The following is a 25,525-nucleotide window of genomic DNA, read 5'->3' on the forward strand; positions in this document are numbered from 1 at the left end:
GAAAGGTCATAATGGCATGAGGAGAGACATTATGGAAAGACATGTTTCCAGAGTGTCGTGACTTTCCCATGTCTGCCTCATTACCAGACAAAACCACAGACAAAAATGATCACATAATTGTCAACAAATGCCCGGGCGTCAGTCATGACGTAGGTTGTAAATAATGTGACATTCGTGACGTAATAATGGTCATGGCTTGAACATGGGCTTGTGTTACTAACAATGCTAACGTTGCTCTTCCAGCAGACGACGGGCAGGGAGGTAGAAGAGGAGGAGGAAGAGGAGGAGGAGGTAGAGGAGGCGGAGGTAGAGGAGGAAGAGGAGAAGGTGGCCGTAGACCCATCAACTGTAACAGACCGAGGAACGCGAATCGTCCCCAGTGTTTAAACCAAGGGAACCAGGGACAAGGTGGCAACAACAGACCGATCAACTGCGCCAGAAGGCAGAATCAAAACAGACCAGAGTGTGTTCAAGGTAAGGAGGCCATGTCTACACTACGTACCTAAAGAGGTTGGAATCTATTAGATAAGAGCTGGTTTCCTCTAGTGATCTGATCTCTTGTTGTATAAGTCTATATTTTCCAGCTTAGAATTTGCCCCTCCTTGCACGGATGACTCGCCTCTCCACAAGGGTGTCTGGGTCGGACCGTAATGCAAGGCTGGGGTTGAATCATGCCTTTATCTAGACAGGTTACTCGGGTCATGCAAGCCCAGAGCGGGTGTCTGAAGTCTTCGGTGCCAACATCTCCAGCTTCACCTGTCTCCCAGCTCCGCCTAGTGACTCTCTTAATTCATTTGCCGTGTTATTAATAGTCTTACCTCTTGGGCAAATACGTTTACTATTTTGTTGGCTATTTTGCTGAACTCAACGTGAATACGGAGGATGAGGCATAGACTATGTCATGTGAGGAAAAGGCGATTCCATCCCTCCCTCTACCTATGTTCTCTTCATTACATCCGATATATGTATTCCTACACTGTAAATGTGGACGTGGAACCTCCTCTCCCTCAACAGGAACCAATGAGCTGTTCTCCACCGTTCCCTGGCTGGCCCAGGCCTCCCAGGACGGACGGAGGATCAAGATTCCCAACCTGCCAAACACTCCTTCAAGACAGTCGAGGAGGCGCTTCTTCCTCCTGGGAATCGGACAGGTAAGTTTTGGGGTCGCGGACGTCTGACACACGGCTCTGACCTGGTACGTGTTGGATGAGGTGGCTGTCTAGTCAACCCCAAGTGGGTGAGTGTCGACTGGACCCTAGACGAGTGAGTGTCGACTGGAATCTGGACGGGTAGGTGCTGGACCTAGACGGAGTAGGTCCTAAACGGGTAGTTGATGGACATTGGATGTCAGCTGGAACCTGGAATTTGGACAGGCAGGTGTTGGATGTCTGCTAGACCCTAGACGGGTGAGTGTCAACTAGAATCAGGAAGGGTAGGTGATGGACAGTGGGTAGATGGTTGAGTGTCTGATAAGACAGAGAGCGTCGACTGGACCTTGGACGGGTGAGTGTCTACTGAAGTCTGGACGGGCAACTGAGAGAGAGAGAGAGAGCAGGTGTCTGCTGGACCCGAGTCAAATGAGCGTTTGGTAGCGGGTGTTAGCTGGATTCTCAAGTTGGTCATACTCACCGATTTGATAATGTCAACAGAGGCTGAGTTATACTTGGATTTGCCTTTGATTATGTTACTTAATGAGCTGTAACAGTCGCTGTGACAGATATCCCTGAGTTGACACCAGCTCCTGTGTCACGTTCAGGTGGTTTAAAGATAAGAAATGAGTACAAACAGAAAAGATAAATATTCAGGATAGAAAACGATTCACTGAAAGAGATAAGAAAACGCGATCTTATAGCGATGATGTCAGCTGTCATATTTCTCTATACAGTTCGTATAGAGGGACGTATATGTATACTCCTTCATGTATATATGATATTGTAACTTCGTAACAAGTGACGAAGGAGATATTGTGACGAAAGTTACCTAATATCAAGGTCGTAAACCAGTCTTATGATGGACGGATGCAGAGTCTTCTTAGTCCATGTGTAATATTACGTCTAGTGATGTGTGTCAAGTGTCATCATGTCATCATGTTACACTCTGTGTAGTGTCATCATGTCACCTCTCAGAGCGTACCATCATGTCATCATGTTACACTCTGTGTAGTGTCATCATGTTACACTATGCAGTATCCTCATGTTATATGTTGATTAGTATCCTCGTGTTATATCCTCAGTGATAACAGCATGTTACACTCTCTAAGCAGTATCCTCATGTCACACACACTAAGCAGTATCCTCATGTCACACCCCCATATCATCACATAACACACTGTATCATTATGTTACACTCTTAAGTAGATACATCATGTTACCTCCCTCACGTACCAGGGAGTAGAGGATTTTCATAGCTATAAGTTACTTTGGTCTGGCCACATCATGTGATACACTCTACCTACTCCTGCTACCTACACCACCACAGGCGGACAAGCCCTTCCAAGCGTGCGTGACGCCCAAGTTTGAGAATGGTTACTGCCGCCACCTTCACCACTGCATCTTGCCTGAGTTCGTCCAGAACTTCAATGTTTTCTTGAATTACGTCTGCTTCGTCAAGGGCAAGTGAGTATCGACCTCAGGTTTTTGTAAACCTCAATTTTTTTCGTCTTTTTTTCTAATTGAAGCAGTTTTGTTTCGCAAGTTTTTCTTGTTGCTAATATATCTTTTTCTTCTTTTTTTTTGTCCATTCGTTAAATCAGGTTTTGGTAGGCTATACTGTGAGGTGACATGTTTCCTAACGCTGTGTCATGACAGCATCATCTCTTCGGTGAAGTTGATTTTGCACTGAAAATATCTTTAAATACACTCCAAAGTAACACCTGTACATCGTCATGGAATTAGGTTATTCTTATTTATATTTTTCCTTCCCCACCGTTCCATACGGAAGACGAAATGGGAATAGTGATGTAAGGAAAACGTTAATACAGCTAAAGAGATGACGAGAAACGACTCATGACGTCCAGTTACAGGTACATGTGAGGCAGGAGGTCATCCTACACAGGTACATGAGAGGTAGGAGGTCATCCTACACAGGTACATGAGAGGCAGGAGGTCATCCTACACAGGTACATGAGAGGCAGGAGGTCATCCTACACAGGTACATGAGAGGCAGGAGGTCATCCTACACAGGTACATGAGAGGCAGGAGGTCATCCTACACAGGTACATGAGAGGCAGGGGGTCATCTTACACAGGTAGAAGGTATTGGTTGATGTGACGTACACGTCATGGTAGGAATGACCCTTAGGGTGAAGTGGAAGACGTGATGATGACCAATTATTCTCTCCAGTTTTCCCTCACCATCAACCATAACAAGTGACCACAGAAGCCTCCTCCTCCTCCTCCTCTTGTGACGCGGATCTGTCCATCTAAAGAACTTGAGACATCAGCCACATCGGATTCCTACCTGGTCGTATCTGGGAATTATATTTCTAGGTTGACTGATATTCCTGGAAATGTAATTCGTATATCTTTACCGTCAGAGATGGAAGGACTTGCTACATCTTTCTTGTGCCGTCAGAGAGAGATGGTGGAGGTTTGCACGGATCTGATATACTGTACTCTTGTCCCTGTAAGGAACTATGATGGGTAACATGAACTCCGTTGATGGTGTTGCAGTAATTGGTACACACACACCGCTAGTACCACTGGATCTGGAGGTGGAGGTATATCCTGAGGTCTCTGGCAGCTGTCCATGGCAGCGCACAGATCCACCAGCGCACAGATCCACTCGACGAAAGTTTGGACAAACTTTAACCTGTAGGAATATTTGATGTTGGGGATCTCCCCTCTGTAGCAGCTACGTGTACTTTGAATAACTGACAAGATAAGATACTGACTGTCTCTTGAATGAGAATAGAAAACTGTAGAATCTTATGGCCCGGAACTGACTATCATGACATAGTTACATTTTTTGATTCTAAGTGAAAAAATGTTGTCAGGTCAAGTGCTGCGGGTCAGATCAGCGAGCCAGGGACGAATAAGATGTTGATTTCTGGTCTGGAAACGTCAATTGACCCAATCTGCTGGTTAGAATCTTGCTCGAAGCAGATAACGGTTAAGACTCCGATGTCACACTCTGTCAAAAGCCTTAGATATGTCGAGGGTAAATACACACGACCCCCTAAAATCTTTCTGGGATGATGAACAGACATTAGTAAGATAGGAAAGAATATCACCCGTGGATCTCGCCTTACGGAAGACACACACTGGTGATCAGCGAGAAGACCGTGAGTTTCGAGGTGTCTTAGGATATGGGAGATGAGGAGGGATTCAAAGACTTTGGATATGGTAGATGTCAAAGCAACAGGACGCTAGTTAGAGGGGTCAGAACAGTCACCCTTCTTAAGGATGGGATGTATCAATGCATGTTTCCAAAGGGGAAGAATATCACATTGAATTGATCAATCTTTTTGTATCAGAGTCCAGCTGCTCTGACTGGATAGGCCTGCCGGGCACGCTCTTCGTGCCTCTTCTGTCTCTAGAAAACTAACAGGTTGCGTCCCAACATCAACAGATTTGTCGGTGCGTGTTGTCCCACATCGGTCAACAACAATGGTGTGACGCCAGCTCCTCCGCCTCCACCGACCCCCGCTCCGCCACCACCGCCACCCCCAGCCCAATCAAGAGGTAAGGTACTCGCTATGAAATCCTTTTTTTGTCATTCGGTGTGAGCGGAGAGTGAGACATGATGAAGTCCACAGATCATAAAAGCAGACATGGTCCACGGTATTTCATTGACTATACTTGCACACGTCTTCACACACACACACACAAAAAAGAAAATTCTCTTTCCACTACCTTCAGGTTGTGGTCTGATCAGCACACCCAAAACACGTATTGTTGGAGGGAAGCCCGCCAACCCTAAGGAATGGCCCTGGGTAGCGGCACTGATGAGATCCGGGACTTCTCAGTACTGTGGTGGCGTCCTCATCTCAGACCAACACGTCCTCACCGCTGCTCACTGTGTGAGAGGGTAAGTCACCTGCTTCTACCCACTGGCTGCTGGGGGTTGATACTGTCACTTGCATCAGAGAGCACCACTAACTGGCTGCTCTACCTGCCCACTGGTGTCTCTCAAAGCGAGGAAGGTGTTGACGTACTTTTATTTTTCCCTCCCCTTCTCTCTCCACAGATTTGATCAGTCTTCCATCTTCGTCCGTCTTGGCGAATACAATTTCGAACAGACGTCTGACAGCGCGCACATGGACTTCAGGATCCGTAGGATCAAGGAGCACGAAGGCTACGACACCACGACCTACGTCAACGACATCGCTCTTATCACCCTTGATGGGACGACCTCCTTCACGGATGATATCTGGCCCATCTGTCTGCCAGATCAGGACGCTTCATTTGAGGGCCAACTAGGAAACGTGATTGGTGAGTTAACACCTCGTGTTGACACTATGCAACGAAGAGAATCGTAAATAAGATTTTATCATACCACATAAGCTGTGTCATAACTAAAACTAAACCCTTTTAGCATAGTGAAAGGCACATCACTCATTCCCAACTGATAAGATGATGATCCAAACTGGGTAAAACAAAGTTTACGTTTGCTCCAAATTTCCATCAGTTGTTGGGTTATTTCCAAGGTAACTATGTTGATATGTCTCTTTGTGTAGCACTCAAGATTGTGTCGTTCATTTTCATAACCAATACAAAGTAGATTATGTAAATTTTGGCAGGGAAACTAATAGATTTATACGTCAAAGTGTAAACAAAAGTAAGAAGAATGAATTGCCAAAAATTGTATTAGAAACCTGAGGAATGTTATAGGTGGAAGTCATTATCACCCAGTCAATTGGACTGTTAATATATCGTGAAATATGATGACTTGGATCAAGACAACGAAGACATGGCAAAGATCTTAAATCATTCTTATTCCCACCTGTATTTACGAATGAAGACACAACTCTGTGTCCCGAATCCAAATCCATTCCTCAGAGGGGAAAACATTCTGCAACATATTGACATAAAAGCTGAAGTTATACCATCAACATTGGATGAAGCAGAAGAAAATAAAACAACATGACCAGATAATTCTCATCTGAGGACAATGAAAGAAGAGAAAAAGAAATAGTAAAGCCCTTGACTGCTCTTTTCAATAAGTCCATTGCAATAGGGATGGTTCCAGTGGCATTGAAAGTTTGCCAATGTAACACCGACATTCGAAAAATATAATAAGTCTCTGCCCGGAAATTAGCGCCCAGTTGGCTTCATGTCTGCAGTTGGGAAACTTAAGGAAACCATAATTTGGGATGAGAATGTAAACCATTTAGAGGACAACTATTCAATAAACGACTTTCGGCACAGCTTTCGAAGAAATCGCTCATATCACACAAATCTGCTTGATTCATGTAACGAGATAGTCGACTTATGATGAAAGTAATGCAGTTCAAGTCATCTATTTGGGTTTTCAAGAAAGCATTACATGAACTTCCGCATCAAAAGTATTAGCAAAAGTTGAGTCACTAAGAATAATCATGAATGGTCAAGAATGGTTAGACGTGACAAGTGGTGTGCCTAAAGGATCACTCTTGGGACTGGTTCTTTTTCATATATATTGATGTTAGTGATAATAGTTTCCATTATATGATATCGAAAGTCTCTGATGATACAATGCAGGGAAACCTGCTTTGTATCATTGAAACAAATCTGCAACTAGAATTGAACGAGTGTAACTTCAAATTGACATAGACAAACTGGTGCAATGAGTTCACAGCATTCAACAAATGAATTTTGATATTCATCAATGCAAAATTTTACATATCGGTTGTAAAAACAAGAAGGCAAGCTAAAGAATGAAGTCGGTTGAGTTAGAGATAAATGGTAAAAAGGTTTTGGTGCACAAAATTCTTGCATTCATAGGTAAGGGTTTCGAACGTATGGGTAGAGCTTTCGAACTTAACTCAAGAGAAATCATCATCACTCGTTACCAGTTTATTGGTGCGTCCCCATCTTGAAGATTGTGTTCAGTTTTGGCCGCCCTACTTGAAAAACAAAAGACAGAATGGGAAAAGGATAACGACGACCTAAGATGGTGATTACTGGACCGAGAAACGAATCCTATGAGAGCCAACTAAACGACTGGAATTTCTTTCGAGTAGAAAAGAGAGGTTTAAGGAGTAATCTAATACAGGTATTCAACATGATCAAAAGCTTTCACATTTTCGATTCGATCAGCTACTTAAAGCTTGATATATCTAGTTTCACTTGTAGCACTGAATACAAAATCGGAGGCAAACAATTTCCCTTAAGACGAAGTACATTATTTCTCAATACTATCATTAACCTGTGGAATGACTTGCCAATCAGGGCGCTTCACTGATACTTCCAGAAGAGGCTTCATAACCATTTCGCTTCAGGTCCGCGGCTTACATAATTTTGGTCTTATTAGCAATATGAAAAGGTGGCAGTTTTTCCTCCAAGAATCAGCTGTATATCTGTCTACGCTTACTACACTAATCTGTTCGTTTCTATCATCTCCTACTATCACAAACACCCTCAAAAGGACCAGCTGGTCTGTTTCTCTAAGACCGTGGTTTCTGAAATTCGTGATACTCACTCCCTTGTCTTTTCACAATGAAAATGTTGTTTCTTATGGTACACTGGGGCACATGACCGTCCCCTGGGTGAATGAGTTGTGACCAAGTTTACATACGTGCAGGCTGGGGCACTGTGTACTACGGAGGGCCGGTATCCAGCGTCTTACTGGAGGTGACGGTGCCTGTATGGAAGAACTCCGACTGTAACGCTGCCTACGAACAAGACATCATCGACAAGCAGATATGTGCCGGGGACAGGGCCGGCGGCAAGGACTCCTGCCAGGTAGGTATCACTTAGTCCTGTCCAGAGATCAGTGCTGGCCGGGCACCTCACCCTTCTCGTGCCTCACACAACTCCTCCTTACAAACAAGTTGTGACGTAGAGCTACAGACAGCAGTAACAGAAACATTTCCAGGTCAGGAGGTATCATGTTACTGATCAAGAAGATACAGGATATAACTAGTCTTTACCTGACATAGGAAACCAAGCCAGACAGGTGGTTCAGGTAGTTACTGTAATCTGACAACTGTAGGTGACACTCACAAGGACCTGGAGATCACCTGGGATTCATATGACATTGACGACGACCACTTGGTGGTCCATACATACTGCAGGACATGTTTCACGGAGACGATCCGCCTCGTCAGGTTGCAAAATTCTTAAATCCCAACACTATCACAGAGATTCCCTCTTGTTGCCGAAGAATGCACTGTATTCTTCAGTATGGCATTGACAAAAGAGGGTCTGTGTGGTGGTGTTGGGATTTAAAAACTTTATGAATTGTTTGCACCTGATGAGGTGGATTGTCTCTGTGGAACATGTTGTGCTGCATGTATGGAAAAATTATGGGTTAAATCGTCTGAACTCCTACAGAATTGCAATTTCACCTTCATAACTATCATCACAGACTAGTTTGATCATCAAATACATATATGTACATATATATTGGTGAAAAGAGAAGAGGTGGTGAAACCCTTGCGGAAGATGAAATCTGGCAAGGCGACGGGATTGGATGATATTGCAGTTGTATCTATGAAGGAAAAGTGTGACTGTATTGTCGATTGGTTAGAAAGGATATTCATTGCATGTGTGGATCATGTTGAAGTGCCTGAGGATTGGGGGAATGCATGTATAGTGCCATTGTATAAAGGCAAAGGTGATAAAGGTGAGAGTTCAAACTAGAGGCATGAGTTTTAGTATATCTGGAAAATCATGTGGAAGGGTATTGACTGGGAGGGTGAAGGCATGTACAGAGCATCAGATTGGGGAGGAGCAGTGTGGTTTCAGAAGGGGTGGAGGATGTATGCATCAGGTGTTTGCTTTGATGAATGTGTGTGGGAAATACTTGGAAAAACAGATGGATTTGTATGTGGCATTTATGAATCTGGAGAAGGCGTATGATAGGGTTGATAGAGATGCTTTCTAGAAAGTATGAAGAATATATGATGTGGGAAGGTTCTGGGAGCGTTGAAGTATGTGTGGAAAGAAAGTTATCTCGGAGAGCAAAAACTGGTATGTTTGGTGGAATAGTAGTTCCAACAATATCATATGGTTGCGAGGCATGGGCTATGGATAGGGCTGTGCGGAGGAGGGTGGGTGTGTTGGAAATGAAATGTTTGAAGACAGTATAAAGTTTGAGGTGGTTTAAGCGAGTAAGTGATGAAAGAGTAAGAGAGATGGGTGGTAATAAAAAGAGTGTGGTTGAGAGAGCAGAAGAGGGTGTGTTGGAATGGTTTGAACATATGGAGAGAATGAGTAAGGACAGGTTGACAAAGAGGATATATGTGTGGCAGAAGTGGAGGGAACAATGAGAAACGGACGACCAAATTAGAGCTGGAAGGATGGAGTGAAAGGCGTGCATAGAATAGAGTAAACTGGAACGATATGGTATACTGAGGTCGACGTGCCGTCAGTGGACTCAACCAGGACATGTGAAGGTCGTGGGGCCTGTGGGTCTAGTGCATCACACATGACAGCCAGAGAATGAATGTGAATCGATGTGGTCTTCCTTCGTATGCTTCCTGTCGCTACTTCGTTGACGCAGAGGGTGGCAATACTGATTCCTGTGGGGCGGGGTGGCGACGGGAAAGGATAAAGGCGAGTAAGTATGATTATGCATATGTCTATATATGTATGTGTATTTGTATGTATGTATGTGTATATATTCTATATATGTATATATATGTGTATGTGCACATATATGTGTATATTGCATGTGAGTGGAGGGGTCTTTCTTCGTCTGTTTCCTGGCGTTACGTTGTTGACACGGGAAACGGCGATCAGGTATAATAAAGAATGGCTATCAGGTATAATGAAGAATGGTCTATAAATTCTGATGATTATGGTGCGGACTTTGCCATCACTGAAATCTTAAATCTAACTAAGACTTTTGCCACAGCTGAACCAAATGGCCGAACTGGGAGACTAAAAGTTCTCAGTCCAACTCTTTTGACAAAGCCAGGAGAAACGACGTTTGATCTGTAGTTCTGGCAATATCTCCCCAACAGCTCTACTAATAAATGTGTCACTAGTAATTATTTCAATCATCAGGTAAATACGTTCATATTCTATTTCCTCAGTCTTGAGCAGTGGACATTTGCGTTGGAGTAACTTGTCTTCTCATGTACTCCCACAGGGTGACAGCGGTGGACCACTTATGTTGCAACAAGGCTCACAAAACAGATGGGCAGTGGTGGGCGTCGTGTCTTGGGGCATCCGCTGCGCTGAGCCTGAAAACCCTGGCGTGTACACTCGCGTCAGCAAGTACAGGGACTGGATCAGAAACAACCAATAGTAGACCACACTCCGCCCCACCAACGAACGCATTATTCAAGACATAAAGGAACCACGAGGCTTCGTCCCGCTGGATGGGAAAGAACCGAATAGAGCGGGGGAACGGAGTCGAGCATTGGTGTTCGACTCTGTAAAGGGAGATCGGATAGAGAAGAGCCTGTGTCTTAAGGAACCGCCACAAGTCACTTGCAACCAGTGTTGTGATGTATGTGTACATCCACCACACACCGCCTGATGTATATAGATGGCCATGACCACTGCACAACAATAAGACAATCAAGTCACTACGATTGCCACCTCAAACATCAACTGTGGAACAAAGACGAGGATGAGAAGCCTAGCAGACATACCCTCTGGGGATGTTCACAGCCAACTTTCTGATGGTCGTAGCAACAGGAACTCCAGACACTCTTGAGGCTTTGTTCTTCTCCGTCTTGAAGACAAAGGGTCGGCTTGGATGTCCAGAGGCCAAGTGGAAGCCATGGAACATTAAAGATGGATTCAGGACGACAATAATTAATCTTAAATAGATCATGTTAACGGTACGAGGACTTCCTATACAGGTTTAACGTTTGACGACGAGGATATGGGAGTGAGGGATGGGCATGGATGTCAGTGGGAAGATGCAGCCACAGATGTTCAGACGGGACACACAAGTGATGCAGTCAGTATTCCTGGCCAGTTTGGTTGTGGTGATGCGCGGTCATATATAGTACAATGTCTGATCCCTTATACACCTAATGCCGAGTGAAGATAACTGGTATATCATTATCTGTTCATGATCATCAGCGTAACTGTGTGATAAGCCAGAATGTCAACGTATACTATCTTGCGATTGATTTACTAATATTTACCATTTCAATGAAAGTGTTCATAAGGTTGAGAACTGTGGTATGTGGAGATATCTGTATGTATGTTTGTATTGTACAACATTTGTCACGATAACTTGAATATTGCTTTCAATTGAAAGAGCTGTGGTGTATTTATTTCCCTCCCCCCCCTTGCCAAAAAAAACCAAAGTTGTTTCGCCATTCTGATATTGTCGGTAAAATTAAACTCATCAATTCTGCAACCTGTTGATGAGATTGCATGCAATGAAGCTCTCTCTCTCTCTCTCTCTCTCTCTCTCTCTCTCTCTCTCTCTCTCTCTCTCTCTCTCTCTCTCTCTCTCTCTCACTGGCACACACCAACCAGGGAGGGTTTGAGCGACGGTCAACATGAACAACACGGCCAAGGTCGATGTCTTTACTTTCTACCTCACCTGGGCGTGTTCACCACACATACCCACACACTCGCCTTCTCTGTCCATCACACACACACACACACACACACACACAAACTAACGTAGCGCAACGCGTTCTTTTCAACTCTAGATCGCCACTGCGATGACCAACCCTTCCTTTGCCTTTTCTTGAAAGTCTCGTCGTGAGTGTTCGTAAAGAACCACGTCCTCACACCACCACCAGCAGTAGAGCTAGGAACACCCCAAGCGATGTCCACAGTTCGGAGAAGATTCAGGTGATGTGTAGCTTCCTCAGGCCTATTGTATGATTCAGGGGAGCCTAGGAGTTACCAGAGAGCCCGCCCCTGAGTGCAGTATGTCTTACATGTAACATTTCAGTGTAGCGACCTGAGGCGCTATACAGACACTCTATGCACGTGAGGTGATCAGGGATTCCAACCAACACATGGAGGAGATAGCCATGTATGACATACGGAAATATTACGTCAATTTGTGGAAGATCATTGATGCAAGTAACATGGGTAACAATCATGTTACGCAGGTAACTTGCGTAACAATCATGGCAATGAAAAAGTCTAGAAAAAAAGAATATTGCCTAAAGAGGAATGCAGCAAGGAAAGGGAAAATTCAAAGCGTCAAGCTCTGTCGTCCAATTACACCGTGAGGAGAGAGAGAGAGAGAGAGAGAGAGCGCCAAAATATGATATCCCACCGGCCACTGGGCAGGGCAGGTGAATGAATTGTGAAACAGGTGAAGGGATTAATCATAGATCACTCACCCCCCGACGACCTCACCTCTCTCAGGTCACAAACTCAGGTTAACCCATGTTTGGGAAACATATTTACAGTTTTTCATTTCTAAAGTTATCTAATTTATGTAAACCAACATCTTGATTTATATCAGTACCTCTGCTATGTGTGTGGTAAGTGAAGATTTAACACCATTTCTGTCCATAACTGAGTTATTGCCTGTGATAACCTTACCTTTAGTTAATATGATAACGAAAATGTCTAAGAGAGATTTGTAAGACTTCCAGCACTTCCCTGGTCGTTGGACGCCACTCACCTACAACCACTGCGGCATATGTACCACAACATGTGGAGAATATTCATGAAACCCATGGTCCTTATATTGGTCATGGCCCTCTGATAGCCCACTCATGTCTTTTCTACTTATTTCACTGTCTTCCAAGACCTCTTCCCCACCTCGTCTCCTGGTGACGGTGCTCTGGTGTCCTCCACTGTGATAACACTTAACATTCAGTTCGTCGTATATCTTCCCACAGACCTCCACACTACTTTTCATCCTGTTTAGCTGCTCACTACTTTCCCCATCTGAGTTCCTCAACCTATTTAGCTGCTCTCAAGCCGACGATTCATTCCTGATAAATTATTTTGGAAAAAGTTGTGGATCATCTCCTGCCCTTGTCCACGACATTTTCTTCAAGGGGTTCTTCTGCTTCTCCTTATCTCCCAGCATTTGTTTCCTTGCTCTTTCACGCCCCACAGTTGCTGGCTGGTTGTAACGCCTTGAGGATCTTCTACTGACCCACATCTCCCTCTATTCTAAGTTCTCCTCCCTCTACAGTGCCAAAGGTTTGTATTTCCTAACTCCTTTATTGTAGATTACACAAAACCTTCAATATAATAGTACTATACATCTTATGAATGTAGAACTCTCTTTCCCTATTCATATTCTCAAACAGATTCCTTACTTCTCGTACGTTTCTAGGATTAGATCTCCTCTTTGAGTTTGGTATCCTAGTTGATCTTCCTATGTCCTCGTTAATTATATCATCGCACTTGGGCATTACATTATCATTTTTTTCCCAACCGGTGTCTCTTGTCTTACATTCTCATCTCCTATGTTACTATGAGCAATGGCGTAGCGGTCTCTATGATTCTGGTGGGCTGGCTCAATGACACGCTGAGAGAGAAGAGACTTTCTTGAATATTCCCTATGAGCTTGTGTCCTAGAAGACGCGTCATCTCCATGAGATGTTCAAGTCTTCCTTAATCACACCTTTACCACAGATGAGAAGCGTCTTGCTTCTGCGTGCACCATTTTGACTCTTCCCTATTCCATGCAGGGTTGTGTGTGTGTATGTGGATACCACGGTGTAAGCCTTTCCTAGAGTTATACTTCCCATCACATACTGTTTGTGTGGGTCATCTTACGAACCATACCAATGTTGTCTGTTGTTAAGCAGGATCAATTATCTTCATGGTTCTCACCTCTTTACTAACCCTCCCCTAATGTTATCACGTATCCACTTGGCTCGATCAGGTAACATCATATCCCTAAGTAAAGTTCGTATCCACTGCTCCAGAAATACCAAGATTTCTTTCCCTGAATTTGATCTTTGAGCTCTTGATCCTTTATATCTACTACCTGTCTATCTGTGTTTGTATACATTCTAATGTGAGGCTTGCATCTTATAATATCCCTGGCGTCTGTCTTTGAGAAAGTGGAGGAGCTGCTTTGTTATCTAGCTTTGATGGCCCCCATTTATTGCCTTCTCACTCCATCCTTTACTTCTCTTCTCACTCTTTTTGGCCAAACTTGCTTAATATATAGCTCCACACTGTATGCAATCGTCACAGACGATAGGTTCCAATTCCTTATGATACCCTTATGCGAGACATTACATTTGGTACGTGTATTATAACCTCCAGCAGCATCAGGGTCTTGTATGTTTACCCTGAACCTCCTTTTCTCCTGCTACAATGTGATCGTCCTCCACCTGAAAGAGTATTAGCCACGCATCGTCTGACAGTCTTCTGTTTCCCTGATGCTCCGAATCTGTGTGCACATTTTTGCTCTATGTTAGCTAAGACGGCATGGGCGCCTGAAGCCCTTATCGAGACCATATATCTATACATATATGTCTTTGTATCTATATGTGTGTGTGTGTATGTGTGTGTGTGTGTGTGTGTGTGTGTGTGTGTGTGTACCCTAGCCTGATCCAGGTGTCCATTTTATCGACCAAACCCTCGGGTTGGATAAACAGCTGGGTTCACTATAGACCGACTGCCACAACCAGGATTCGAACCTATGTGCTCGATCCTGGACGGCCTGTGAATGCATCATGGTCAGGAACGCTAATCGCTACACACAGGAAGAGAAGGAGAAGGAGGAGGAGGTCTTGTCCTACAGAGGTGATTCATCAATCTCCATGTCTCTGGTTCCATCTGAGATCTCCATTTTCTTTCATTTTTCTCCACCAGGCACTGATCCTGAGTCCTCCGCACTCATGTAAACAGTCCAGCTAACAGCTGTCTCTCTCGTGATGGTTCTGTGTCACTCTGTATACTTACAGTCTCTATGGCTTCAGTTACTTATCTCTCTTGTACCTTTTGCTTGTGTCTCCATGTCCCTGTTCCTCTGTCAGCAACCTGTTCCTCAGACCCAGAGTCTGCTCCTGTTCCGTGTTCCTCTGTTTTCAACCGTTTCTAGCCTCTGTCTTCTGGGTAGATTCCTTGTGTTGTTTTCTCGAATTCTTTTTTATCTTCCTCCATTTGTCGTTAATTTCTGACCCTGTTTCCCTGAAACTATCAACATCTCCCCCTTCCTCTATGTTTCCAGATGATTCATCCTATAGTTCTTCTCCATTTTCTTCTCAATCCATCGTTTAAACCCCTCACAGTTCCTTTTTACTCCATCCACTGTAAATTCATTTCCACCCAGCTGCCTCCTATCAGACCTACATCCATCTCTATTTACCTTGCTCAGTGAACTCTCATGCCTCGCTTGGTTCTAGGGTAGCGCTAAGGAAGGACGCTTCGGCTTCGGGCCAATAGTGTAAATACCCATTCGCAAACTATCAGACCAACCTTGTCAACTTAGCATATCAGTGTTTACAGTCAATCTCCTGTTCCAACTATAATCTAAAGAGCCATCAGAAAATCAGGCAGACATGTCGGGTTGGCGAAGTTTGGCCAACAGTAAACACGAAAAAAAATTCTTTGATACAAGTACATTCCCTTTTGGTAAATTTCTTTCATTCACTTACTAACTAAAGTTACACATATAATCTCTTTGTAAGTGATCTTCCACATATTGACGTAATATTTCCGTATGTCATACATGGCTATGTCCTCCATGTGTCGGTTGGAATCCCTGATCACCTCACGTGCATAGAGAGTCTGTATAGCGCCTCACGTCGCTACACTGAAATGTTACATGTAAGACATACTGCACTCAGGGGCGGGCTCTCTGGTAACTCCTAGGCTCCCCTGAATCATACAATAGGCCTGAGGAAGCTACACATCACCTGAATCTTCTCCGAACTGTGGACATCGCTTGGGGTGTTCCTCTCTCTGCTGGTGGTGGTGGTGGTGGTGGTGGTGTGAGGACTAGACTTTAAGGAAAGGTATGATTCGAGCGCATCGCTCATCGCAAGGAAATCAAGGAGAGTTAAGGACAACGAGTTGTGTGGAGCACTTGGTGTCTAGCATTGTGTGTGTGTGTGTGTGTGTGTGTGTGTGAGATGGGAAGAGAGATTGTGTGTGTTTCTGTGGCGAATTCGAGTGGGTGAGGCTGAAAGGAGAGACAGCAACTTGGGCCAAAGATGGGGAGCTTGACAGGCACTGAAGTGCTGCTCAGTGTTTTGCCTCGCTAACCGTGTCCAACACCTAGATGGTATTGGTTCCTTGGTTGGTAGAGAGAGAGAGAGAGAGAGAGAGAGAGAGAGAGAGAGAGAGAGAGAGAGAGAGAGAGAGAGAGACTCCTGACCGGTTCTTTCTTACGGGTGTAAGTTCCATGTCGTTCCATGGCTTGGGTTCGTGTTGGTGAAGGGTGAGAGACAGAATGCTAAGACAGCTACCTGGGCCAAAAGTAGTGAAACTAGACAGCCACCGAAGAGGTGACTCAATGTACAGCTGTAATGACATGGACAACTGCAGAAGTAATTGGTGTCCTTTAACGTATCAAAATTTTGGAACACAAAAGTTTGAAAAAAAAAAGGGGGGTGAGGGAAATAAAAACACTACAACATCTCTTAACGGAAAACATTATTACTCACTATGACACATTCTGTACCATTCACACATACATACAAGTACCTCCACATACCACAGTTCTCAACTTTATGAACACTTTCACTGAAATGGTAAATATTAGTAAATCAATCGCAAGATAGTATACGTTGACATTCTGGCTTATCACACAGTTGCGCTGATGATCATGAACAGATAATGATATACCAGTTATCTTCACTCGGCATTAGGTGTATAAGGGATCAGACGTTGTACTATATATGACCGCGCATCACCACAACCAAACTGGCCAGGAATACTGACTGCATCACTTGTGTGTCCCGTCTGAACATCTGTGGCTGCATCTTCCCACTGACATCCATGCCCATCCCTCACTCCCATATCCTCGTCGTCAAACGTTAAACCTGTATAGGAAGTCCTCGTACCGTTAACATGATCTATTTAAGATCAATCATTGTCGTCCTGAATCCATCTTTAATGTTCCATGGCTTCCACTTGGCCTCTGGACATCCAAGCCGACCCTTTGTCTTCAAGACGGAGAAGAACAAAGCCTCAAGAGTGTCTGGAGTTCCTGTTGCTACGACCATCAGAAAGTTGGCTGTGAACATCCCCTGAGGGTGTGTCTGCAAGGCTTCTCATCCTCGTCTTTGTTCCACAGTTGATGTTTGAGGTGGCAATCGTAGTGACTTGATTGTCTTATTGTTGTGCAGTGGTCATGGCCATCTATATACATCAGGCGGTGAGTGGTGGATGTTTACATCAGCTCATGTGGTGCTTCGTCCTCTTCCTCCTCCTCCTCTTCTATTTCCTATCCAGTGAGATTCATCTTCAAACCTCTTAAGCCTCTTGGTTCGTTCACGTTTGAAGCAGAAGTGCTGATCGGGGGCGGGGCGGCGTGTGGTCTACTACTGGTTGTTTCTGATCCATTCCCTGTACTTGCTGACGCGAGTGTACACGCCAGGGTTTTCAGGCTCAGCGCAGCGGATGCCCCAAGACACGACGCCCACCACTGCCCATCTGTTTTGTGAGCCTTGTTGCAACATGAGTGGTCCACCGCTGTCACCCTGTGGGAGTATATGAGAAGACAAGAAACTTTAATGCAAATTTCAGTGGGCTGGTAGTGAACGCGTGTGTGTTCGACATAGCATTCACAAAACGTGACTCAATCAAAGACCATCTTGGGTGAGAGAAATATAGCGAGAGAATACCATACTATAGATTAAACGGGTCTGCATATGCTTGTTGACCTGTCTCTTTGAGGAAGAAAGGTTGCAGAAGGCGGGGGAAAATTGAAAGAGGAAGAAAATTCCGCAGTTTAGCTGGTCACGGGAAAGACTGAGGTATTATAACGGTCAGTCCTTGAGTGGTCGGTCTCCACACACAAACTGTAGGAAGCAGGAGCCAAAAGCGTAAACCGAGTCCAACCCCTTGAGGGCTGGCACGCATGTAAACGGTTTACAAAAAACAGTGGCCAATATAACACCCATAGAAAACAGCGGCCAATATAACACCCATAGAAAACAGTGGCCAATATAACACCCATAGAAAACACCGGCCAATATAACACCCATAGAAAACACCGGCCAATATAACACCCATAGAAAACAGCGGCCAATATAACACCCATAGAAAACAACGGCCAATATAACACCCATAGAAAACAGCGGCCAATATAACACCCATAGAAAACAACGGCCAATATAACACCCATAGAAAACAGTGGCCAATATAACACCCATAGAAAACAACGGCCAATATAACACCCATAGAAAACAGTGGCCAATATAACACCCATAGAAGAGAGAGAGAGAGAGAGAGAGAGAGAGAGAGAGAGAGAGAGAGAGAGAGAGAGAGAGAGAGAGAGAGAGAGAGATCAGGGAAATCGCTCTGTACAGAGAGAAATGGCTTACGAGAGGTGATACCAAGAGAATCCATGACAAGACTCGTTTATGATGGACTTTGCTTAATATAGAGGTGGAGGGTGAGCCACACCCCCAGATGTGTAAGCAGTGCTCCATACTAAGACAAATAAAAAAAACCTGTGGGTATGAAACAGCTGCTCATAACAAACATAATCGCAAGACCTACGAAACACCGTCAGTTGCTGGAAAGTACTATGCTGGAAACACCGTCAGCTGCTGGAAAGTACTATGCTGGAAACACCATCAGCTGCTGGAAAGTACTGTGCTGGAAACACCATCAGCTGCTGGAAAGTACTATGCTGGAAACACCGTCAGTTGCTGGAAAGTACTGTGCTGGAAACACCATCAGCTGCTGGAAAGTACTATGCTGGAAACACCATCAGCTGCTGGAAAGTACTGTGCTGGAAACACCGTCAGCTGCTGGAAAGTAGTATGCTGGAAACACCGTCAGCTGCTGGAAAGTACTATGCTGGAAACACCATCAGCTGCTGGAAAGTACTGTGCTGGAAACACCATCAGCTGCTGGAAAGTACTATGCTGGAAACACCGTCAGCTGCTGGAAAGTACTGTGCTGGAAACACCATCAGCTGCTGGAAAGTACTGTGCTGGAAACACCATCAGCTGCTGGAAAGCACTATGCTGGAAACACCGTCAGCTGCTGGAAAGTAATATGCTGGAACTCAGTGACAGAGTGGAGGATACGGTTAGGTTACTACAGGACTGGATTGCCATGTTTTGATATTGAACAGAGGGAAGCAAATGACTCTTAGGCAGAGATGTATGAAGGAACTGTGTCTTAGCACTGTCTGATCTCACCATTTGACGTCTCCACTCTGCCAACAATGTATGCAAAGGCCCAAAACCGAGAGAGGATATATGTTCAGTCTGAGGGAGTATTAGAAAGAGGAGGAGAGGGAAAAGGAATTGAATTGTACAAAGTGGAATCATCAGGATAACAATGGATAGGACTAGAAGTAGAAAAGAGAAGTTATTTATTGAGAAGAGAAAGAGTAGGGGATAGGACAGAACCTTGCGGAACACAACTGTTTACAAGATAGGGAGGGAATGTCGCTCCATCGACGACCAGAGAGGAAACGACGCATTAGGGAACAGAGAGAAGCAGAAAACCCAAAGAAGGGGAGCTTAGATGGTCGTCTTCACTGTCAGATGAACCCCAGGTGATCTCCAGGGCCTTGTGAGTGTCACCTACAGTTGTCAGATTACAGTAACTACCTGAACCACCTGTCTGGCTTGGTTTCCTACGTCAGGTAAAGACTAGTTATATCCTGTATCTTCTTGCTTGATCAGTAACATGATACCTCCTGACCTGGAAATGTTTCTGTTACTGCTGTCTGTAGCTCTACGTCACAACTTGTTTGTAAGGAGGAGTTGTGTGAGGCATGAGAAGGGTGAGGTGCCCGGCCAGCACTGATCTCTGGACAGGACTAAGTGATACCTACCTGGCAGGAGTCCTTGCCGCCGGCCCTGTCCCCGGCACATATCTGCTTGTCGATGATGTCTTGTTCGTAGGCAGCGTTACAGTCGGAGTTCTTCCATACAGGCACCGTCACCTCCAGTAAGACGCTGGATACCGGCCCTCCGTAGTACACAGTGCCCCAGCCTGCACGTATGTAAACTTGGTCACAACTCATTTACCCAGGGGACGGTCATGTGCCCCAGTGTACCATAAGAAACAACATTCTAATTGTGAAAAGATAAGGGAATGACATCCTACGAATTTCCAAGACCAGCACAACAGATAAGTTCTTATAGTACGTCATCGGCTTTAAGAATAGTTGCATGTGATATGGATACCAGAATTGAGAAAAAATGATAAGACAATCATGGCCCTTTCTTAGATACTACACAGACGTAACATAATTGTCCCCCTAGAAATAATCCAACAACTGATGGAAATTTGTAGCAAATGTCAACTTTGTCTTAACCAGTTTGGATCATTATCTGGCATGAAGTGTTATCTTACCAATCACATGTCCGATTCTATCCACAAATGTTTCGTCCTCATCTGGCAGACAGATGGGCCAGATATCATCCGTGAAGGAGGTCGTCCCGTCAAGGGTGATAAGGGCGATGTCGTTGACGTAAGTCGTGGTGTCGTAACCTTCATGCTCCTTGATCGTTTTGATCTGGAAGTCCCTGTGGCCACTGTCAGTCGTCTGGTCGAAGTTGTATTCGCCCAGACGGATGAAGATGGAAGACTGCTCAAATCTGTTGGGGGAAAAAAAAAAAGAGGCCGTTTTTCATGAGGAGGAGACGACGGTGGAAGATAAACAAAGAGATTGACGGAGAGAGTGAGGCTAGGGAAGGAGACAGACTAAACCCCAAATACAGCTAGAAACGCTAACATTGTCGGACGAATACAGTACCTCCCCTTCCACACTATCTATCACTCACCCCTATGTTCATTATGGAGGAAGACATTAGCAAACCTTTCTTCACCCGATCAAGCCAAATCGCTTCATGCACCATCCACAATACATCCTAATCTTCACCATAACTGCGACACCATAAGGGTCGTAGGTCAAGTTAACCACAATGAAGATACGTCTGGCTGGATCAGTGAGGATGAGGCACACGCATCTTCACTAAGATGATTCGGGTGCAAATTTATGATTGTTGAAGATTCAGAAAAATAAAAGTTAAAAGAATAACACAGAAAGAGAAAAGGGGAAGAAAAATAATATCTTCTTCCATTGATCTGAGACATGAAGACAATAAAACAATTCATAAGCTAGTCAGTCAGTAGAGCAGCTCTCTGGTGCAAGTGATCGTGTATCCCTTTTCATCCCCACAACCCCCAGCAGCCAGTGGGTAGGAGCAGGTGACTTACCCTCTCACACAGTGAGCAGCGGTGAGGACGTGTTGGTCAGAGATGAGGACGCCACCACAGTATTGAGTGGTCCCGGTTCTCATCAGTGCCGCTACCCAGGGCCATTCCTTAGGGTTGGCGGGTCTCCCTCCAACAATACGTGTTTTGGATGTGCTGGCTATACCACAACCTGAAGATGATGGAGTGAGAATTTAGGGCAAGATATCCACAAATCTAGGCAGGCAGCGGAATACCATGAACCATGAAGGTTTTGGTATGATCTGTATACCACTTCGTCATGTCACACTCTCCGCTCACACCAACTGACCAAAAAGGATTTCATAGCGAGTGCCTTACCTCTTGATTGGGCTGGGGGTGGCGGTGGTGGCGGAGCGGGGGTCGGTGGAGGCGGAGGAGCTGGCGTCACACCATTGTTGTTGACCGATGTGGGACAACACGCACCGACATATCTGTTGATGTTGGGAAGTAAGTCATTAGATTTCCGTAGACAGAAGAGGCGCCAAGATCATGCCCGGCAAGCCTACGAGTCACAACAGCTGGATCCTGATAAGAAACCATTAATTAACCTAATAAAGGATCTAATTCTCTTCAGTAGCTGTCTTCTGTTGCCCAGCAAAATATATAACTCAGCCACAATAGATGAACAGCACCGAATTCAGCATTGAACTTATGATCTGCACCAAACTGGGTCGAGTAATTCATGCATTGTGTACAAATGTAACCAAGAAGAGATTTTGCATCACTATGGAAGGGCGATGCTAAACCAAGAAGAGGTTTTGCATTACTCTATTGTTACACTGAGGAAGGGCGATGCTAATAACGATTTCCAACAACAACAAGAGTGTTTTGATAATATGTCTGTACTATTCAAAACCCAAGGACAACGAGGCTTATTCATGTTCAATCTGGCACCTGCTTTAGATTGGGTCATTACAATTTCAAACCAGAGATTGGCGACGTCTCACCTTCCCCCCCCCCCCCCCCCCACACACACACACACACACACACACACACACACACATGACCCTCGTCGGTCAACTCGACAACAACTTTTACTTTCGACTCAAAACTGTGACTTTTTTTTTAAGTTTTGACATCCAGTTCGAGCCAAAAGGATTTCTCCGTTTTCTATTCTCATTCAAGAGACATTCAGTATCTTATTTTGTCAGTTATTCAAAGTACACGTAGCTGCTACAGAGGGGAGATCCCCAACATCAAATATTCCTAAAGGTTAAAGTTTGTCCAAACTTTCGTCGAGTGGATCTGTGCGCTGGTGGATCTGTGCGCTGCCATGGATAGCTGCCAGAGACCTCAGGATATACCTCCACCTCCAGATCCAGTGGCACTAGCGGTGTGTGTGTACCAATACTGCAACACCATCAACTGAGTTCATGTTACTTATCATAGTTCCTTACAGGGACAAGAGTACAGTATATCAGATCCGTGCAAACCTCCACCATCTCTCTCTGACGGCACAAGAAAGATGTAGCAAGTCCTTCCATCTCTGACGGTAAAGATATACGAATTACATTTCCAGGAATATCAATCAACCTAGAAATATAATTCCCAGATACGACCAGGTAGGAATCCGATGTGGCTGATGTCTCAAGTTCTTTAGATGGACAGATCCGCGTCACAAGAGGAGGAGGAGGAGGAGGAGGCTTCTGTGGTCACTTGTTATGGTTGATGATGAGGGAAAACTGGAGAGAATAATTGGCCATCATCACGTCTTCCACTTCACCCTAAGGGTCATTCCTACCATGACGTGTACGTCACATCAACCAATACCTTCTACCTGTGTAAGATGACCTCCTGCCTCTCATGTACCTGTGTATGATGACCTCCTGCCTCTCATGTACCTGTGTAGAATGACCTCCTGCCTCTCATGTACCTGTGTAAGATGACCTCCTGCCTCTCATGTACCTGTGTAGGATGACCTCCTGCGTCTCATGTAACTGTGTAGGATGACCTCCTGCCTCTCATGTACCTGTGTAAGATGACCTCCTGCCTCTCATGTACCTGTGTAGGATGACCTCCTGCCTCTCATGTACCTGTGTAGGATGACCTCCTGCCTCTCATGTACCTGTAACTGGCCGTCTTGAGTCGTTTCTCGTCATCTCTTTTTTAACTATCGTAAAGTATTTCTTACATCGGTGTTCCAGTTTCTTCAGCATGAGACAAGTTTCCTCGTAGCAATGTTTGTGAACTGTTGGGCAAATCTCCCTGACTATATGTCCAAGACATTTTCAATACAGAACCGAATTCACCGTACATATACCGTGGCAGTACTCACTTCCCATCGATGAAACAGACGTATTTCAAGAATTCGTTGAAGTTCCGGGCGAACTGGGGCAGGATGCAGTGCTGGAGGTAACGGCAGTACCCATTCTCAAACTGAGGCGTGACGCACTCCTGGAAGGGCTGGTCTGGCTGCAATAAGGAGAGACAAGAGTAACATATATGTGTGTGGACTCAGATCAGGTTTAGTCTAAACTTAACTTAACCGTTGCTCACCAGGTGGCATGCGAAGACTACATGAAATTCATGATACCCTCTCAGAGCGACGTGGTGATACACTCAGGGTGTAACATGATGACACATACACTCAGGGTGTAACATGATGACACATACACTCAGGGTGTAACATGATGACACATACACTCAGGGTGTAACATGATGATACATACACTCAGGGTGTAACATGATGACACATACACTCAGGATGTAACATGATGATACATACATTCAGGGTGTAAAATGATGGTACATACATTCAGGGTGTAACACGATGATACATACACTCAGGGTGTAACATGATTATGCATAAACTTAGGGTGTAACGTGATGGTACACACAGGGTATATGTCGATACTTTCAGGGTGTAACATGATATATATCTATCTATCTATATATATATATATATATATATATATATATATATATATATATATATATATATATATATATATATATATATATATACATGGAGTGAAGGGGATTTTGAGTGATCGGGGCCTGAACATGCAGGAGGGTGAAGGGTGTGCAAGGAATAGAGTAAATTGGAACGATGTGGTATACCGGGGTCGACGTGCTGTCATTGGATTGAACCAGGGGATGTGAAGCGTCTGGGGTAAACCATAGAAAGGTCTGTGGGGCCTGGATGTGGAAAGGGAGATGTGGTTTCGGTGCATTATTACGTGACAGCTAGAGACTGAGTGTGAACGAATGTGGCCTTTGTTGGCTTTTCCTAGCGCTACCTCGCGCACATGAGGGGGGTTTGTTATTTCATGTGTGGCGGGGTGGCGAAGGAAATAAATAAAGGCAGACGGTATGAATTATGTACATGTATACATATGTATATGTCTGTGTGTGTATATATATGTATACGTTGAGATGTATAGGTATGTATATTTTGCGTGTGTGGCCCAACTCAGCCACATACACATGCATATACATAAACGCCTACACACGCATTTATACATAATTATACATTTTAACGTATACATACATATACATACACAGACATATACATATATACAGATGTACATATTCATACTTGCTCGTCTTCATCCATTCCCGACGCCAACCCGCCCCATAGGACACAGGACAAGTGCATAAAGGAAAAAGAATAGATAATATACACATTTTCTTCTCTTCTCCCACACCCGATCGCCGTTACCTGCGTCAGCGAGGTAGCACCAGGAAACAGACGAAGAAAGGCCTTATCCATTCGCACTCACTTTCTGGCTGTCCTGTGTAATGCACCGAAACCACAGCTCCCTCTCCATATCCAGGCCCCACAGACCATTCTACCTGTCGTCTTTACGTAACACTAAGTCTCTATTCGGTTAGAATTTCATATCTTATGAAGCAAATCCTTTTTGTTCCTAACCTTTTTTTCTGTGTGTGTGTTGATAATCATCTTTCAACCACTTGGGCGTGACTTAGTGGCTGATGTCAACACAAGGATACTCGTTGCAGTGGCTGCAAGCTCCCTAAGTGCCACAATCACCAGCAACACCAAGAGTATTGCAGCCTTTATCGGCATTATCATGTCAGCACGTAAATACAACCGATCTGAGAACGCCAGCTGATACCCACTCCCAATCACTCCACACC

General features: G+C 44.6%; 2 protein-coding genes across 5 annotated transcripts in view; one reads left to right on the forward strand and one right to left on the reverse strand.

The window, feature by feature from the left end:
* LOC139759018 (proclotting enzyme-like) overlaps positions 1-11,364 on the forward strand; it is a 38,915-nt gene extending 27,551 nt beyond the window's left edge. For both annotated transcript variants that reach the window (XM_071680908.1, XM_071680907.1), the window contains exons 3-10: positions 244-474; positions 1,015-1,151; positions 2,479-2,615; positions 4,569-4,681; positions 4,859-5,027; positions 5,187-5,431; positions 7,722-7,882; positions 10,236-11,364. In XM_071680908.1, the coding sequence (XP_071537009.1) occupies positions 244-474; positions 1,015-1,151; positions 2,479-2,615; positions 4,569-4,681; positions 4,859-5,027; positions 5,187-5,431; positions 7,722-7,882; positions 10,236-10,394 (1,352 nt within the window). In that variant the 3' untranslated portion in view covers positions 10,395-11,364. The remainder of the gene's footprint in view (positions 1-243; positions 475-1,014; positions 1,152-2,478; positions 2,616-4,568; positions 4,682-4,858; positions 5,028-5,186; positions 5,432-7,721; positions 7,883-10,235) is intronic.
* A 5,266-nt stretch (positions 11,365-16,630) lies between these two features.
* LOC139759016 (proclotting enzyme-like) overlaps positions 16,631-25,525 on the reverse strand; it is a 31,329-nt gene continuing 22,434 nt past the window's right edge. For all 3 annotated transcript variants that reach the window (XM_071680905.1, XM_071680903.1, XM_071680904.1), the window contains 6 exons: positions 23,700-23,836; positions 21,743-21,855; positions 21,407-21,575; positions 20,540-20,784; positions 20,016-20,176; positions 16,631-17,697 (listed from right to left, as the gene is read on the reverse strand). In XM_071680905.1, the coding sequence (XP_071537006.1) occupies positions 17,539-17,697; positions 20,016-20,176; positions 20,540-20,784; positions 21,407-21,575; positions 21,743-21,855; positions 23,700-23,836 (984 nt within the window). In that variant the 3' untranslated portion in view covers positions 16,631-17,538. The remainder of the gene's footprint in view (positions 17,698-20,015; positions 20,177-20,539; positions 20,785-21,406; positions 21,576-21,742; positions 21,856-23,699; positions 23,837-25,525) is intronic.

Source organism: Panulirus ornatus, chromosome 32, assembly GCF_036320965.1.
Source record: "Panulirus ornatus isolate Po-2019 chromosome 32, ASM3632096v1, whole genome shotgun sequence".
NCBI classification, from domain to species: domain Eukaryota; kingdom Metazoa; phylum Arthropoda; class Malacostraca; order Decapoda; family Palinuridae; genus Panulirus; species Panulirus ornatus.